The sequence below is a fragment of the Pezoporus occidentalis genome, unplaced genomic scaffold (assembly GCF_034315485.1).
Source record: "Pezoporus occidentalis ecotype Australia unplaced genomic scaffold, CSIRO_AGI_Poc_V1 ctg164, whole genome shotgun sequence".
In the NCBI taxonomy this organism is placed as follows: Eukaryota; Metazoa; Chordata; class Aves; order Psittaciformes; family Psittacidae; genus Pezoporus; species Pezoporus occidentalis.
The window spans coordinates 1662799-1679249 of record NW_026913466.1 but is presented as its reverse complement, the minus strand read 5'-3'; the positions used below and the strand labels follow the sequence as shown (position 1 = coordinate 1679249).

The 16451-nt window shown below is 40.4% G+C and overlaps 1 protein-coding gene across 3 annotated transcripts in view; it reads left to right on the top strand.

Moving 5' to 3' along the window:
* TGFBR3 (transforming growth factor beta receptor 3) overlaps positions 1-16451 on the top strand; it is a 119132-nt gene that overhangs the window by 97081 nt on the left and 5600 nt on the right. For all 3 annotated transcript variants that reach the window (XM_062613156.1, XM_062613155.1, XM_062613157.1), the window contains exons 10-16: positions 124-273; positions 2057-2188; positions 2418-2585; positions 4848-5147; positions 5958-6078; positions 9766-9801; positions 11662-11769. In XM_062613156.1, coding sequence (XP_062469140.1) covers positions 124-273; positions 2057-2188; positions 2418-2585; positions 4848-5147; positions 5958-6078; positions 9766-9801; positions 11662-11769 — 1015 coding nt within the window. The remainder of the gene's footprint in view (positions 1-123; positions 274-2056; positions 2189-2417; positions 2586-4847; positions 5148-5957; positions 6079-9765; positions 9802-11661; positions 11770-16451) is intronic.

Genomic DNA, 16451 nt, shown 5'->3' with positions numbered 1-16451 from the left:
AATGTCAGTACAATGAACTTCACTTCCTTCTATTAGCAGTCATGAGCGGTAGTCTGAGCTGCACTTTAAGCAAGAGACTAACACAATTGTGTTTCAGCCACTTACAAAGCACCTTTGTTTCAGGCTAGTGGCTACACGAGGACAGAACTCTCGCTGTTGGATCACTCTTGCAAAGCCAGGATGAATGGTACCCATTTCATTTTGGAGTCTTTGCTGAACAAATGTGGGACTCGGACAGCATATATCTTGAACAAGATTGTTTATTTTAACTCTGTGAGTATTTTACAAAGAAGAGCCTCCTGCGCTGCACATCATAGTGGTACAAGGACAAGGAAGCCATTGTAGTTAGCTTTGGTCTTAGGAAAAGATCCGGATGCATCCCTTTTGCTGTCTAGCTCAAACCTAGTTGTAGTCACAGTCCCTGTATTCAAGGAGGTATGAAGGCTCCGCATTCAGTGTGCTCCTGTGGTCAGATAGTATTCCAAAGGAAAAAGGAGGAGTTGGAGTTAAATACTGTTACAAAACTGCGTGACTGCAATCTGGGGACCATCCATACCAGTCTCAGAGAAGTTTCACCAGCTTTTCCTATGCAGCTTTGATGTACCTGTACATAACAGTACTACATAGCTGTAAGGAGAAATAGGAATTAAGTTTTGTGATTCCACAAAGCAATACCATTTAATTCGTATGCTGAATTACTCACTAATTCATTATTTCATTAAGTGAAACTTTTTCTTCCCGAATTGCATGTGAAAAAGGAGAAGATATTTTTGCATGCTTCTCTCTTCTAAATCGGATTCATATTTGCCATCAGTTGATGTACACGATGAAGGGATTCTTGAGTGCTCTGAATAAGGGATGATGCTAAGGAGCCAGTTAAGTTCTAAGCAACTGCTTCCAGGCTGACTCGGTTTATGAGCTTGAGTACAGTGCAGCTAATCTGGGTTAGAAAGTAATGACACGTTTCTCATGCTGAGCTTTCCAGTACATAGAATTAACCTCAGCAAATGATGGTCCAACCCAAAAACGGCTAAGGCAATCTGATCTGACCTTGCCTGGTTAAAACCATTCTGTACTGGCAAGTCCGTAGCACTTAACTTTAGAAACAGTCCCAGACCAAGACTGTGGATAGAAAAATCTCCAAACTACAGAGTAGCACAGGTCTAGAGTTAAATACTGTAATTGCCCTTATATTATGGCCCAAACTAAAATGGATATTTGCCTCTTCTCCTTTCTGCATCATGTCTTTTAATGGTCTTGGATACTCACTGACACTCCAAAACATGTATGGTATCTTCCAGAATTTGGGAGCATTTCTCCTAAAAAATGAGCACCATGCAGTGGACTCTCAAAGAGTGTATATGTCACTTCTGAGCAGTTGTTCAACGGCCAAGAAAACCAAGATGAAGTTCTGGAGGGGAGGGAACTAGCTGAGGAGCTGCTGGGCTTACAGCAGCAGAGTGCAGAACATTGGAAAGCAAAAAGAGGAATTGTCAGGTGAAGAAATGGAGAAGTGTGTAAAGGAGGACAAAAAGGGAGGGGCAAGTCAGTAGGAATTCAGAGAAAAATGAAGGAAAAATGAAGAAAGGGATATGGTGGTTTTAGGTGTACATCTCTGAAAAAAATAGTCAAATGACAGAAGAGAAAATCCTTTAATGACCCAAACACTTGCAGTGATTTTCCATGAGTGCATTAAGGAAAACTAAGTTGCAAAAAACCCACTTTAGAAAGCCATTTCTCTTTTCAGTGTTGGTTGTAGGAATACCAGAAATAGAATGGAAATGGTAGGCTGCTCATTCAGACACTAGCACCCAGACTGGTGTCTTTGCTGGCTCTGAATTGTGGAAAAAAAACTAAGGGACATTCTCTAAATAGACCCTACATACCTTACATGTTCAGCACAAGGCTGTTTAAGACGTGCTTTTCACTATCTGCTTAGCTGGTGCACTTCTTCTGGCCTTTGTATTGTTCTGAAGAGAGAAAGAAAGAATAATCATGAAGAGAGAGTGCTGAGTTAATCACCTAATTTTATGCATTTGCAATCCTTTTTGTGCAGATCGTTATTCAGCTGTCATCACCAGCCGAAAACAGTGGCTTTGATGATGATGACATGGAATCAGGTGATAATGGATTTCCAGGGGATGCTGATGAAGGAGATGTTGCTTTCTCAAGCTGGCCTGAAATAGCGGTATGTCCCTCTTGGGTTTTCACCTGACACTAGAGAAATGCCCATTGTACTAGCCACTTCACAAGAAATCATATTAATTGTATAGCAAATAATTTGTCTTTTAACACATTTCTCTTATATTGCTTGTGACCCTATTGAAGATTTACACTGTATTGTACAATGCAAATTTGTTCTTATCCAGCTTCCACCCCGACTCAGGATGTTATTGTATTGGTTTGTTTGATTTCAGTTTAATTGCACGCTGCACCAGCCAGAGAATGACAGAGGCGTGTTTTGGCCTCCTGAACCACACATCGCCAATGTCACCTTCAACATGGAGCTGTACAGAACAGATCTGTTCCTTGCTCCCTCCCAAGGACTCTTCTCTGTTGCTGAGAATGGACCAGTATACGTAGAGGTAACAAACTGAAAAAGGCTTTCAAACCAATGGAAATGGTTTGCAAGGCCATGCAGCTGCACCAGATCTGTTCTTAGCAGTTGAAAGGTTTTGTGAAGTTGCTTTAGGCAGACGAGTAGGTACTTTAGTTGCTGCAGAGAACAGAAACTGGGGGGTGAGAAGCAGGACAATCTATTTTGGGTCAAAACCAAGAGATTCCTGCAAAATGGGTGAACTTAACAAGGTAAATGGGTCATTTTGCCAAATCTGCTTTTCTGTGCAGAATTTCAAGGTGTTCTCTGAGCTCTTCTTCTGAACTGGCATTTCTTGATGAAGACTTCAGAGTTCTTGTTATTCGGTAATATGGCTGAGGAACTTCAGACCAATACAGTCAGTATTTTGGGCTTATAAGGCCGGGAAAATGAAGATGTTACCAGAAGCAGTGCTGTGCCATGTTTCCCTTGCCCAAGGTAGCTCCTCTTTGGGAGCCCATGTTGCAGAAGTGTAGTGCCTGTTTGACATTGATGCAGTTTTTGTCATTGTTTCAATGTGTTGTGTCTCCTCCTCATTCTCTACACAGTGAGAATACTTAAGGCAGTTGAAGCAAAAATGTGTTGTGTTAAGTGTGTGGTTTTTTTCATTTGGACAAAACCAGCTGCTTCCTTCAGTGATCTGGGATGAATCCCCGTGGCTCCAGGCCTCTGGATTTGACCAGTTCTGGAGCTGTTTATTCAGACACATGTTCTGATTTCTTCATCACCTGTCCTGGCAGAAAACTTTATTTTCCCTGCTTCTTCTTATTGCACAGTGGAAAACCTGTATCAGTTTTGAACTTCTGTGATTCCATTTTTAGCTGATGCGGACTTCTAACATTTTTATTCCTGTTTCTGTTTTGCTTTTGTTATTAATATACATAATTCTTTTGGTCAATAGATTGCTTAGGTCACAACCTGTAAGAATTCTATAGCTCCCTTTTGTTTCTCTGCTATAAATGTTTCTTTGTATTTGAATCTTTTGGCTATTTTTCTTCATCTTTGTTCTCTTCTGTCACTTTCTTACCACATTTTGGGCTCACTATCCTCCTTAGTTCTCTTCTTTCCTTGAAATATCATTCCTCCCTTTATTTACCTGATGGTGTTTCATGATAGTGTAGCATTCCTGCCCTTGACATGATCTCTTTTTAAACTAGTTTATGGCATCAGCTTATTTAACTGTCAGTATCTGTGACTTGACTTTCATTCATCAGTGTTTATTTCTGTTCATTTTAGAAGATGGTCTTTCTTGCTTAGATGCTTCAGCACATCCCTTCATTTCTAATTTGATTGCTGCTCACATAAGGGAGAGAAAAAATGCCTTTATTCACTGCACAACTCATAGCATCCAAAAATTTCTGTACAGACCACAGGAAACTTTGGCAGGCTCTTCCTTAAATATACATGCAGCACATCAGGATTAAGTGCACATAAAGCACATTTCTTCTAAGAAGAAAATAATTTCTTGTGTAACTGTTCTCATCAGGCAGTGTTAATAGTTGAGGCACAACACTTCTGTTGTTTATTAAGAGCAACATGCTTCATTTGTCACAAATTCCATTAATTTTTTTTCCTTAATTATTCTGTAGCATTTCTTGCCTGCATTCCAGCCCAGCTGAACAGCATCAGTGTCCTGGAAGTTTGCAGTCATTTTTCATAAAGGAATATGAATTTCAGACTTACAATAAACTAAAAGGATCCTTTAGGAGGCTCCCCTGCCCCCTGAGTCCAGGAATGCCACCCACATGTCAGACCATGACCTCCTCTCTGCCTCTGCATTCCTCTCCTGGCTGGGGGTGGGTTCTCTGCTGTGTCTGTTGCCTTTCTTTTTTGCCTTTTTCCTTTTTTTGCCCTTTTTCATTAATGTTTCAAGCAGATACAAAGACATGGAATTAATAATTGACTTCCACACAGCTCTGTTCCAGCCCGTATGTCTAAGGGAAGCAGAGCCATTTCAGGTGGCGGTTGCAGGCATTAACTATGTGTCTGATCTAGACTGGCTTTTAATTTTGCTTTCAGAAAGATAAGGGATTGCTGTATTTAGGCATGGTTGTGTGCTTAAGCAGCTGCTGGTTTTGAAACCGCAGCTTTTCTGTCTCACAGTTTGACAGCCTACCCTTAACATTTAGCCTTCAAAATAGTTCAGATTGGAAGTGGCACTGGAAAACTGCTTGAAAAATTGTTGAAAATATTAGTGAAATGTGAACTGAAAATGCAATTTCTGACATCTCGCTGCCTCTCTTTAATGCAGGTGTCTGTGACTAAAGCTGACAGATCCTTGGGCTTTGCCATTCAAACATGCTTCATTTCCCCATTCTCAAATCCCGATAGAATGTCTGACTACACCATTATAGAAAACATTTGTCCTAAAGATGAATCTGTTAAATTCTACAGCACTGAGAAGGTGAACTTTCTGATACCATATGCACAGAAGGACAAAAAGAGGTTTAGCTTTGTGTTTAAACCAATATTCAACATCTCACTGCTCTTTCTTCACTGTGAGTTGACTTTGTGTACCAACAAAGATAAAGATACTCAAGGACTGCCAAAGGTCAGTAATTTATTGAAGTCTTAAGTTTCTGATTTAGATGAAAATAAGAGATTTTTTTGTCATCTGAACTTTGAAGTGAATAAATGTTTTTTCTGTGGCATTGATGTCATGAACATTTTATCTCTAGGGTCAAGGCTTTAATAGATAAGACTTGTGATGCTAAGCATTGCATGATTTACAGTTTTTGTTTAAATTGCATTAGGTGGTTACATGGGATAAATAGAAATTGCTTTTTATTTTACAAGTGGTTCAAATTTATCTTTGCTACCTAAAATGCAAAGCACAAACAATGTTACCTTTAATTTCCAAAGACATGTAGAATACCAGCTATCTGACTGATACAAAAGAGGGCTGCCAAATTTTGTTTTAGAACTAATGGAAATGGCTGTAAATTGGTTGTTAAAGAACATGCTCTAAGAATTTGAAATTTCGTTGGGGTTTATGCACGTTCTCCTTAAAATGTTTTGTTTGGGGTTCTTAAAGATGACTTTTCAATGTTGATCAACACGTGATGGGAGCTACAGTTTTGGCTACCAGATTTTTAAAAACAGATTTATCATAAAATAATTGCTACTTTTTGAGTTCAGTAGTAACACCTGTCATGAAGGTCACAGGATCCTTAATGAAGGCAAAGGTTGTGTCCTGAGGCACAGCTAAGAATTACCTTTGCCAGTACATTATATGGGGTTGTCTGGAGGTTGTCCTCTTTTTTTTGGTAAAGAATATAGGATAAAACTGATGATGGGGCAACTGTGGAGCTGTCAATGGGTGACTCTCTCTGACTTCATGCACTGCTTCTTCCACTTGCAGTGCATTCCTCCTGATGAAGCTTGCACTTCTCTCAACGTGGATATGATTTTGGCTATGATGCACAACAAGAAAACCTTCACCAAGCCCCTTGTTGTAGTATCACATGAAGGAAAACCAGAAGGTACTTGTACTGTTGTGTAAGATACAGCCACTTGGAATGCTAGAGTGCTCCATGTGGCATTGTTTGATCTTATGATACTGTGATTGTAAGATGTTACTAGTTGAGACACCTCCCTGGCAGCAATCATCATGGCAGTTCATTGCTGGTTTTTGACTGTCGTTACTGATCTCAGGGCATGTGGTTTTGACAGGCATTGTGGAGGGAATACCATCCTACACCAGAGTGGTTTTCAGAAGTATGAATATTTATTAATAGCACTTGCAGCAACTTCTGGCTGGCCAGAGATCAAAGGCAGTACTCTTCTCCCTGTTGTATGATTTCTTTATTTTGCTTGTAAATACATATTTAGAAATAACAACAATGGAATTTCAGAGTACTGGGGGACTCTAAAGTCTGATATTCAGAGCAAAAGGTGAGATGCACAAAGGGATTTTAGCTCCACTTTCAGGCTTTTTTGATTCTATAATCTTTAAGGAAAAACCCCACCAGTGTGGCTGTTGAAGGAGTTGGAAATGCTGAAGAGCGTTATGAGATAATGCCAGACAGCACAATGGGACTGGAAAGTTTTTTGTAGTGAATCCCTCTGGCAGCATCAGTCACGTTCTGGTGCATTTGGAGAAGAAAATGTGTGTTGTCTTTTCCTTTTTTTGTATTAGCATGGGAGTTTAAGCAGAACTTTTTGTAGCTTCACTTGCACATTAAAATCTTCCAATTATGTCCAAAGGCTGTTTGCCCCTTGAAATGCTTTCTGGGGAGTGTCAAAAGGATGCAGATCGGAAGTCCTGTAATGTCCCTTGTACAGTGCATGCTTTTTAGTCTTCAAACGATGTAAAGTTCCATACAGCATTGCTAGGGGAAATAAGCAACAACTGCTTCTGTTTAACTCTGCAAGTCAGCTCATATTTAGTTTTTGGGGGTTTTACAAATTTACAGATCAAATCCACTCTGAATTAAAGGCATGTATTTGATCTGTCAGTGTGGTAGAGTTCAAACTGTGCTTTGGGCCTGATTCTGCAACTCTTTCTTTTTGCAAAGCTCTCTTTCTTATTTCCTTAGTGGTTATTCTATTGGGAATGAGTAAATCCTGCAACTGAAGTTCAGCCTTCAATAAACAGACTCGTACTCTGAGCTCTCTTGCCCTTCTGATGTGTGGAGCACTGTGCGCAGTTCCCGTCTCGGGCTTCACTGAGAATGTTGTCTTTGTGAGCGGCACAAGCTCTCAGTGTGCAAAGATGAGCTAAATTTATAAAGATTAGTTACAAGACACCAGTGTGATAGAGCATTTTGTTGCATTGTGGGTGATATAGCCTAATTGTGGAGTGTTTGGTGGAAATCTCTCCAGCATATCACAGCTTTCAGACATCATACAAAGCGGCCCATTAGCAGCGTAGCTTTGTTGGTATGCAGTTGTTCTGCAGTGAATCAAGCAGCCCCTTTCTAAAAACTAAACGCCATTGTTGGCCAATATGCGAGCATAAGATTTGCAGAAGAAATACTGAACAGGAGAATTGATATTTCAGGGGTGTGGTGTCCTTCATTTGCTTTCATGGGAACAGGCCAGCTTTCATTGTTGTAAAGCATCTTAACATGAGTTACTGCCATTGGATCCTTTTTCTGAGCTAAATGAAGAAGTCATGCACTTGATATTTCAAAAGTCAGAACAAACTGGTCATTGCAAAGGTGCTGTCTTTTGTTCTTTGAACATAGGCTTATGACTCATTGACTGTAATAGAAACCAGAACTGTGTGTCTGAATGGGAATGATTCTCCTCCTAATTTTGTTAGTTATTTCCAAGCTCAATTGCTTACATTATTGCAGTAGATCCCAATGGAAGTGTCTAAAACTCCATGCCACATTCTTTCCCTTTGCATTCCTGCATTTCATGCACACACTCTCCCCCAATTCAATGAGAAGCATATTCAATGGTGGCCCCTTAAATGCTAAGAAATAGGCGTTCTTCTGTAGAAATAATCTACCAATTGTTCGGATTTTTGTTAAGTGTGGAAACTATAGATTATTATTTCCACAGCAAAAGGAGAGAGGTCATAGAAAGGATGTCAGGTGAGCAGCTAACAAGTGCCTCTATGCTATAAAGCTGTAGAAAATCATGATAATTTTTAAAGACTGGCTGCTGGTTATTCTAAATTAGATGCTTTTCCTGGACTTTAAGAATTCCTGCTGCTTCTGTGTTGCACTGAGCGAATCACATTAAAATACGTGTAAGAACTGGATGACTGGGGAGAATTGTTAGTGGGCGATGCAGCCTATCATTAGCAGACTTTATATCCTCTGTAGAGAGGCCAGTGGCAGAATGAGCATGGAAAATTCATTCTCCCCTCAGCTCAGAAGGCATTTTCTTGGCATTTGGGATATGCTAGTGGAGTGTTTGGACAAACTGATAGTGCCCTTACCCATGTTTGTACTGTTCAGTGCTCCCTGGTTTCAGTCCAGCCCTCCTCACAAATCTTGCATCAAGTTACACTTTTGCTGTGTGTTAGAACAAGTGACAATCACACAGATAATGAATAAAATGCTTTTTTTGGATGTTGTAGGCACATGCGAGCCTAATGATCTTGTTGGATATTGCTGGCAGTTTAGTGCTGCCATTTGGGGTTCAGAAGGTAGAAGCATGGTCTTGGTTTAAGGGTAATTTAACATACTTATTTGCAGTATTTTTGAGCTGCTGTGTTTAGATAGCAGGTAAACAATTCTTTTTCTCAGTTGCTAAAGATACAAAAACAACTACTGGGACACTGTCTTACCAAATCCTTTTACAGCTGTTGCAGTGAACACACTCAGATATGCCAGAATTTAAATGAGATTCCCTAGGTTACTGGGCAGTCCAGAAACAAACTACAGCTAACCAAACAGGTCCTTGGGGCCGAAGCCAGACTCTCTGGCTCTTCTGCTCGAGGTGGCACATTTGGAGAAAGATAAGAGAAGCCAGTTATCAAAAAAAGGGAAAATTCTTCGTTTTCAAGTATATGTTTACTTGTCTCTTTCTGTTACATGCTGATAATAATGATGATATTTGATATTCTTGCCAAGAATAATAGCTTTGATATAATAGCTATGAGCGTTTATTTCTTATATATCATTATATCACCAAACTTTTTAAAGCAGAATACCAAGTAGGACGGACTCAGGAAACTGTGAATCAATGCATACTCATGCAATTTGGACAAAGCAGTGTGTATCATGCCGTAATACTGACTTTTCTTCAGTTGTGATAGCCAGTGTTTGATTGCATTTTTGTGATATAGCTTATTGATATCTCTTGTTTGTCATTAATGAATACTCAGATGAATGTCATCACCTTAAAACCAGCCTTTGCAATCTGTGCAAAATCTTTAAGAGCTCCATATAGGAATAACCAGAGTTAGTACAGGTCAGACCTGGTGACATCTGGGTGTGAAAAATTGCAGTGTACTTGCCATCAAAACATATGATGCATGAACTGTACTATAGATGTGTTTCTCCAAGGAATGATCAATACACGAACAGAATTCTTCTGAGCTGAGCAAGATTATTGAATTTGGGCTGGTTTTACTGAAATTCCTGATTAAGATTACAGTTAATGCGTTTATGTCAGATCAGGTCCTGAAGGTTGCTTGCATAGTTTGTAAGCTGTATGTGGAACTCTGATTAATGGTTTGTTTCTTTTTTTCTTTCTTTGTTTTTAATTAGATTCTTCCCTTCCAAAGCCAAATGTGAGACAGCCGCGTAAGTAACTCTTGAATAAATCTCTTTTAAGCCTTAAACTTTTATCTAGAGAGTATTAGAGGAATGAAGAAAATTATCTTAAAGCTTTCTGTGTGTGTGTGTGTGTGTGCGTGCATGTGAAATTCTGGGACAAGACAGAATTCTGACTGTATTGCTGGTTGAAAGATTCCAATCAGCGTTTAGAATGAAGGGCTGTGACCTTTTGTACCTGTGCAAATCAGATCTGGAGAAACACCATGCCACCTTAGGAAGCGCATTTGCTGATGTGTGTTTGTTGTTTCCCCCTTCACTGCTTCCCTATACCAGCATTTCAGCAGCAATGCCAACTGGCGGAGCTCCTGTGTTCTACTTCAAACCTCGCTCCTACCCTGCACCACAGCTGGCTACATCCCCAGTTACTCTGGCACCAGCACTTACAGGTCATGCTGGAGATGAGATCACTGACTTGATATGGATTAAATTCTCTGTGTTTTCTGTTGTCTTGATGCAGTAGGTTAATCAGGGTCAATAGGAAGGGAAGAAAAGGAGAGAAGCATCACTAGAAGACAGTAATAAGCAGGAAGGTGAAGATTATTTGTAGCCAAAATCAAGAATGGATAGAGAAGAGGAAGTGCAAAGAAGGTGGTTTTTTTTCCTTTGCCCTTGTCCCTATGTCTTTGGGGCTAAATTTGCTCAAAATAGCAAGGGGAATGAGAAATGATGCTTCTGGGAGAAAAAAAACTTCTAAGCCACTATCTGTCAGCTATTGCATATGTAAACTTGGTCACAGGCACCCAGAAGTGAGTCCTGAAAGGCCCTTGCCAATAGGAACTGTTGGAGAAGACATTTGCCAGAAGACCCTCAGGAACTCAGGAGGTTTTGGACTGGCGGATGTCCATAGGGACATCTGCTGGATGCAGGCACATGTAAAGTGAGGGTGTTGGTTGTGGTTTGAGGACTGAAATTCCACTGAAGGATACTATTGAGAAGATCCAGTCAGCTCATTTCCTGGCCAGCTTAGTAAAATGCTAATCACTGGCCTAAACCATTTTGTGCACTGCATTAAAAATACTGAAACTAGAAATCAATTTTGTGAGAAGAAATTCCCCCAAATGATCACTAAAAGTGATGATTTTTATTTTTCTTTTTTTAAGTATTTCTAATCACCAAAAAGAAAACCACAAAAGCCAAGTTTCATTGCTTGGGTGGTTAACACTGGGGGGCAATACATGCAGGAACCAGATGCTGTTACCCTGGAAATGGCACTGCAAAAGGGCCTCTCCCCTAGACTGTTATTTGCGTGTGTGTATGCTTCTATTTTTGTGTTCTGGAATTAATTTCAGTTATTGAAAGCATTGCCAAATGTGAAAAACAATTGTTTCTATTTATGTTTTCACTGACTTTTTGCTGGCATCTCTTTCCTCTTAACAGCAGTTCCGTTCCCCACCTAGATTTCAGACTGAACTTGTAGGAGATGTAGGGGAAAGTTTGCTTGAGTATTAGGGCATTTAAATGAAAAACATCTTTTGCTAAAAATCTCAGCCCTTTAGAAATACATTTGTAAGATGAATGGATATATCATTGAAGGCAAGTTATTAATGCCAACTGAAAATGCTTAATTTTTGCAGCATTTTCCAGATTTGTGTGTGCTGAGGTGGGTTTTCCCTTTGCGATGTGGAACAGTTGCTTGGAGCGAAGCCAGTGTCTGAAAGCATCACTTTTATTTCCTTGATGCAGATCAGCTCGTCTGTTCCTTAAAATAGTGCTTAATTAATTATGAATTTGTAAAAGTCTTTCCCATGGAAGTATGATGTGAATTTCTATAAACCACTACTGCCACTGAACATGAGAAGTGCTTATAATGTGTGTTTACCTTTGCAGCTGTGTTCTACGGGCTGGACACGCTGACTGTGGTGGGCATTGCCTTTGCGGCATTTGTAATCGGCGCCCTGCTAACAGGAGCACTCTGGTTCATCTACTCTCGCACAGGTAAGGGTGAGGGCTTCCACAGACCTCAGTGCAGATCATACTGCAGGAAATGTGGTCTTCCCTTTCCTCCCACCTTGCAGAGGCTATCCTGGGCTTTGTTCCTTGCTCTCTGCTCTTACTAGGGTGTTTCCAGCACCTCCTCCCATGAGCCTGTTGGTGCGTAATGTCAGATTGAAACCCGCCCTTCCCTAAAGGGATGGAATCATGTTATGTTTTATGAACATGATTTGAAATTTGATGAAATAATTTTAAATGCAGATCTTGAAAACTCACTTGGGACATGAATGAAACTGAGTATTCCTCATGCATAATCATTAGTAGCATCCCTGTATTTCAGACTTAGTTAATGATTCAGTCAATGGATCCCTTTTGGCTCCCATACTCCTCCTTAAAAAATTTCTTGCAGTTACTAGATTAGGCTGATGTGACTGAGAATGTGATGTGATCAGTATGTGTAGTGGGCCAAATGGCCGAGAGAATGCTTTATTTACATAGATGTATTCTGAATGCTACTAGACTTGAAAATGTTTCCTGTGCTTTGATTACATAGAAATTTTGCCTCAATTATTTATTCCTCCATTCTTCAACTGTGACATTAAATTGATAGAAGTTGAGTGTCTTCTCAATTAGTTTTGTCCAACCAACTAACCAGGAATGTGCCTGAATTGGTGCAGCCTTTATGCATAGGTGGTTTTTCAGTATCTTAGAAATTTTTTTTGCACAATAAGTTAGCAGAAACACAGTACTGTATTGAAAGAAGAGAGAGTTTTGGGAACTTTGTTGCATGTAATCTGCAGGGTGGTACAGAAAAAGACTGGACACTGATGGGGCTTTGATTAGCAACATCTTATCTTCGGTGCTGGTGGATTATGGGTATTTCAGGATCCATACAGCCTGCTGGATTCCCAACTGCTTCCACTTCTGACCTGACAAGACCCTTCCAAGATCTCTGGATGTGGGGAAAATGAAGTCAGTTACTTCAAACCTATGAGGCTCTGGGGCACTGGAATTCTCCTCTAGCCCACCACAGGGTTTTTCAACATCTAAAACCTCATGGAGGCTATTTAGGAGTGAGCATCCAGCACTGCTAGTCAGAGCTTTTGTAAATATTATGACCCAGGAGCTTATGTTAATTTGGAAAAAAAAAACCAAAACCTGTGTGTTTTTTTTCTAGTTGGCAGTACAAGAGCTTTGTGTAAGCAGTTTAATACTTCTCAATGCATCAGCTGTGCACAAAGCTTGTTTGGAATTGGGACGTGGAAAATTTAAAGGTTGTGATAATATGTATAAACAGTATCATTCTGCCTCATATACTATTGAAACATTGTGGAAGCGAAGTAAGTGCAATTTCAATGAGTGAATGTGTAAGTTAAGAAGATAATTTCCAAATAGGTAGATTTTATTAACATAAAATTAAGCACTGTTAAAGTAATATAATTTATATTGGAAGTTATATGTGGAAGTTCTGTCTCTGTTCACATATAGAACAGAGACACATGTAGACACATGTTGTGTGTCAGTAGTCAAGGAACACTGAGGAGCCAACATGATAAATCCTTCAGGAGCAATAGCACTTGGACCAATCCCATTAAAAGAATTACATTAACAAAGTACATCATAGTGGCTGCATGCAAGTAGTAGAGCAGGCAGCTGCTCTTGCTTTGTGTTTGAGAGATGAAAATAAGTTGAGAAAAAAGCCAGACAAAAGTAGTGAGAAGAAAAGAAAGAAAGGGGACATTGTAACTCATCAGAGATTTGCAGAAATGATAAAAAATACCTAGGAATATCTGGTTCAGATTTTGAAAGGACTGTGAAAGTGAACCTGTGTTCCTGTGCACATACTTCTTCTGTGCATAGTATCTTCTGTCTCCAAAGCACAACTTGCAGCAGAGCGCAGTGAGGGCTCTTGGCAGGGACAGTCTCTTAAAGGCCAACTGCTGTGGCAGACAAGATAATCCAGCTGCAGTGGAAACATTCTGGAGCTGGCCGCAGGCCTTTATTAAAATAAAGGTGGGGGGGAGGAGGGAGATATTCTAAATTTCATCTACAGAGTGGCTGTCTTCTGCCATTAGAGATTTCATGCATTGCTGAATTGTGCTCTGAAATCCCATATTTTGTTGTAAGTAGCACGGGGGTTTCTTTTCTGACGTACTTCAGACCAAAGGTTGGAACATAGGAGCTCATTCTAAAGCATTTAGCTGATGCTCAAGAGCATGGACAAAGGCTACTGCTGGTGGAGAATGGCAACTGGGAATTTCTGAAGAAAGGTATTTTTTGTTGCTATAGTCCTGTATGAAATACAGCAAAAGGCTTTTCTGTGTCTCTACTGTCAGACTCATTCTAGCATAGAGAATATGCTTTACATAAGGGACCTAGTTTGTTCATCTTGATAGGCCATTAACATTTAAATCTCAAACAATTGACAGCAGAAGAGAACTATAAAATAAGTAGAATTTCATCTCCAGATATTAAAGGAGGATTGTTGTGTTGAGGGTTTGTTTGTGGTTTTCTTATGTGTGGGGTTTGGTGATTTCAGTCATTTTTGAATTGCAGAAATGGCAGATTTCTGCCAAAGCATCAGAATTGTGCTTTAGAATACTCCAGACTCTCTGAAACAATTAATAATGGAGTACAAATGTCCTAAGATACACAGGTAGTAGAGGAAGGGAGAGGGGAGGCTAAGATTACAGCAACAGAGGAGGAATTTTAGCTAACTGCTCTGCAAAAGGACTCCATACTTTTCTTTCTCCAGTCAGGGAAAGGACATGGAACGTGACTGAAAGCTTTCCACAGTTGCATGGGTTCTGCTGGAGAGGAACAAATGGAAGGTAGCAGAGATTTGCCACAATTAACCCAATTTACCTGGCTGTCTTTAGGAAGAAGCACAAATGTTGCAGTGTGCATGGATGCAGACTTTCAAAATGTAACCAGATAAATATCTGTCAAGGTAGTATCTGTCTTAGGGATAATTGTGTTTAGGAAGGGACATGTGCAAGTCTGATGAGTTAGTGAGACTGCTAACCCATGTAAACTGTGTTACAGAGAATATCAGTCACTTCATTCACTTAGAAAGTGTGTTTTTCCTTCTCCAGGCAGTGTTGCAAGTATAGAGGGTAAAATGTTCCAAAATCTGGAAAGTTGAAAGTGTCCCTCCTCCCCCACTGCTCCCTTTTTTATGGATCTGATTTAAAATAAACTAACATAGCAACCAATTATATTTGGCAAATGGAGATAGAAAAGCAAACATTCAGACTTCCTGGACAGGGAGTACAACTGGCAGCTTTCCTAAGTGTGAATAATAAAGTGCATGTTGTCGCATTCAGATGGGTAAAAGCTTGTTTACCGTCAATAAATGAGACATGTCCATTTTGAGCAGTTCTGGTTCAGGAAGATGAGATACATGAAGCTGTTTACATGAAAAAGGCAAATGGAAAATGCCTTTGTGGTGATAGTTTACATCTCTTTACATACTTTTATGAATGTTCTTTAAAAAGTCTTCACTGCAGATTAGCTAGGTGTTGAGGAAATAAAATGCAGGCAAAGTCAGCCAGCCCAGATGTGGTTGCTAGACTGTGTTCATAACGTCCCTGTGATTTGGATTGTTTTTTGCTTGAGGACATTGAGAATTTGTTATTGTTTGACAAATGTTTGCTGTATCAGAGTTGCTGATTGCATTCTAGAGATGAGGTGCTTCAGAGGCAATTGAATTACAGCAGAGGGAAGGGGGCTCCTATCCCAAACCAAAGGAAAGGTGCCTCCTAAGATGCTTTCCAGAGGAGCTGGGAGGAGTAAAGCGAGCTGTTGGGCTCGCACAGGGACCCCAGCACTGCTTTTGTCACACTGCCATGAAACAAAACCAACATGTGTTTAGCTTATAAGTGAATTTATGGCTAAATGCATGCAGATTGTATTGCCATGCCGAGGCTGACGCAGAGCTGTGTGTAACCATGTGGTTTGTAAAATGGGTGACAGCGGAGCTGCAGGGAGGGCTGAGAGGGGCCCTGCCGGGGGGAGCTGTGGCTCCTCTGCACGCCCATCGAGGCTTCTCCTGCTGCCGGGGTAGGATTCACTGCCTCACTGCTTTCTCATGTTTGTGTTCGCTTGTTTTGCTTTAATGAAGGGGAGTTTGCTTATCACTGCCTTTGTAAATATATCCTGTAGTACAAAAAGAAGGAAGACTTGTACACAAACAGCTGGAGGAGAAGGGAGTGAGTTGCGGGGAAGACATCCAAACAAGGCTCATGAAAGCTTTTACAGTATAATAACGCAGGCACTGATTTGCTACAGTTTCCTGTGATGGGTTGCAAAGCTATTTCCAATGCAAATCAGAGCTGAAACTCAGTTTATTTACTGACAACTGAGGGTAGATTCTGACCTGCAGCAGAAATCTGCTGCTTGTGAATGAGCTACATAGATATTTCTTAGACTGGGGAAAAGAGAATCAAAATATGCTCACAAGGGTAAATGCCGGTTTGAGTGCTTGAATTCAAGAGTGAGATCCTCGCCCTCTTTTTGAGCATTTCATTGGTCTCCTGGGCAATGTGGTTTAGTTGTTTAGTCCTGTCCCGTCCCCCTTTTCCTCCCCATTCCTAAGCCAGTGGGGTGTAAGGCAAGAGCTGTGCATGGTGGGGCCTTCGGTGCACTTACAGCTGTGGCGCAAGCTAACAGTGAACCTGCTGGTT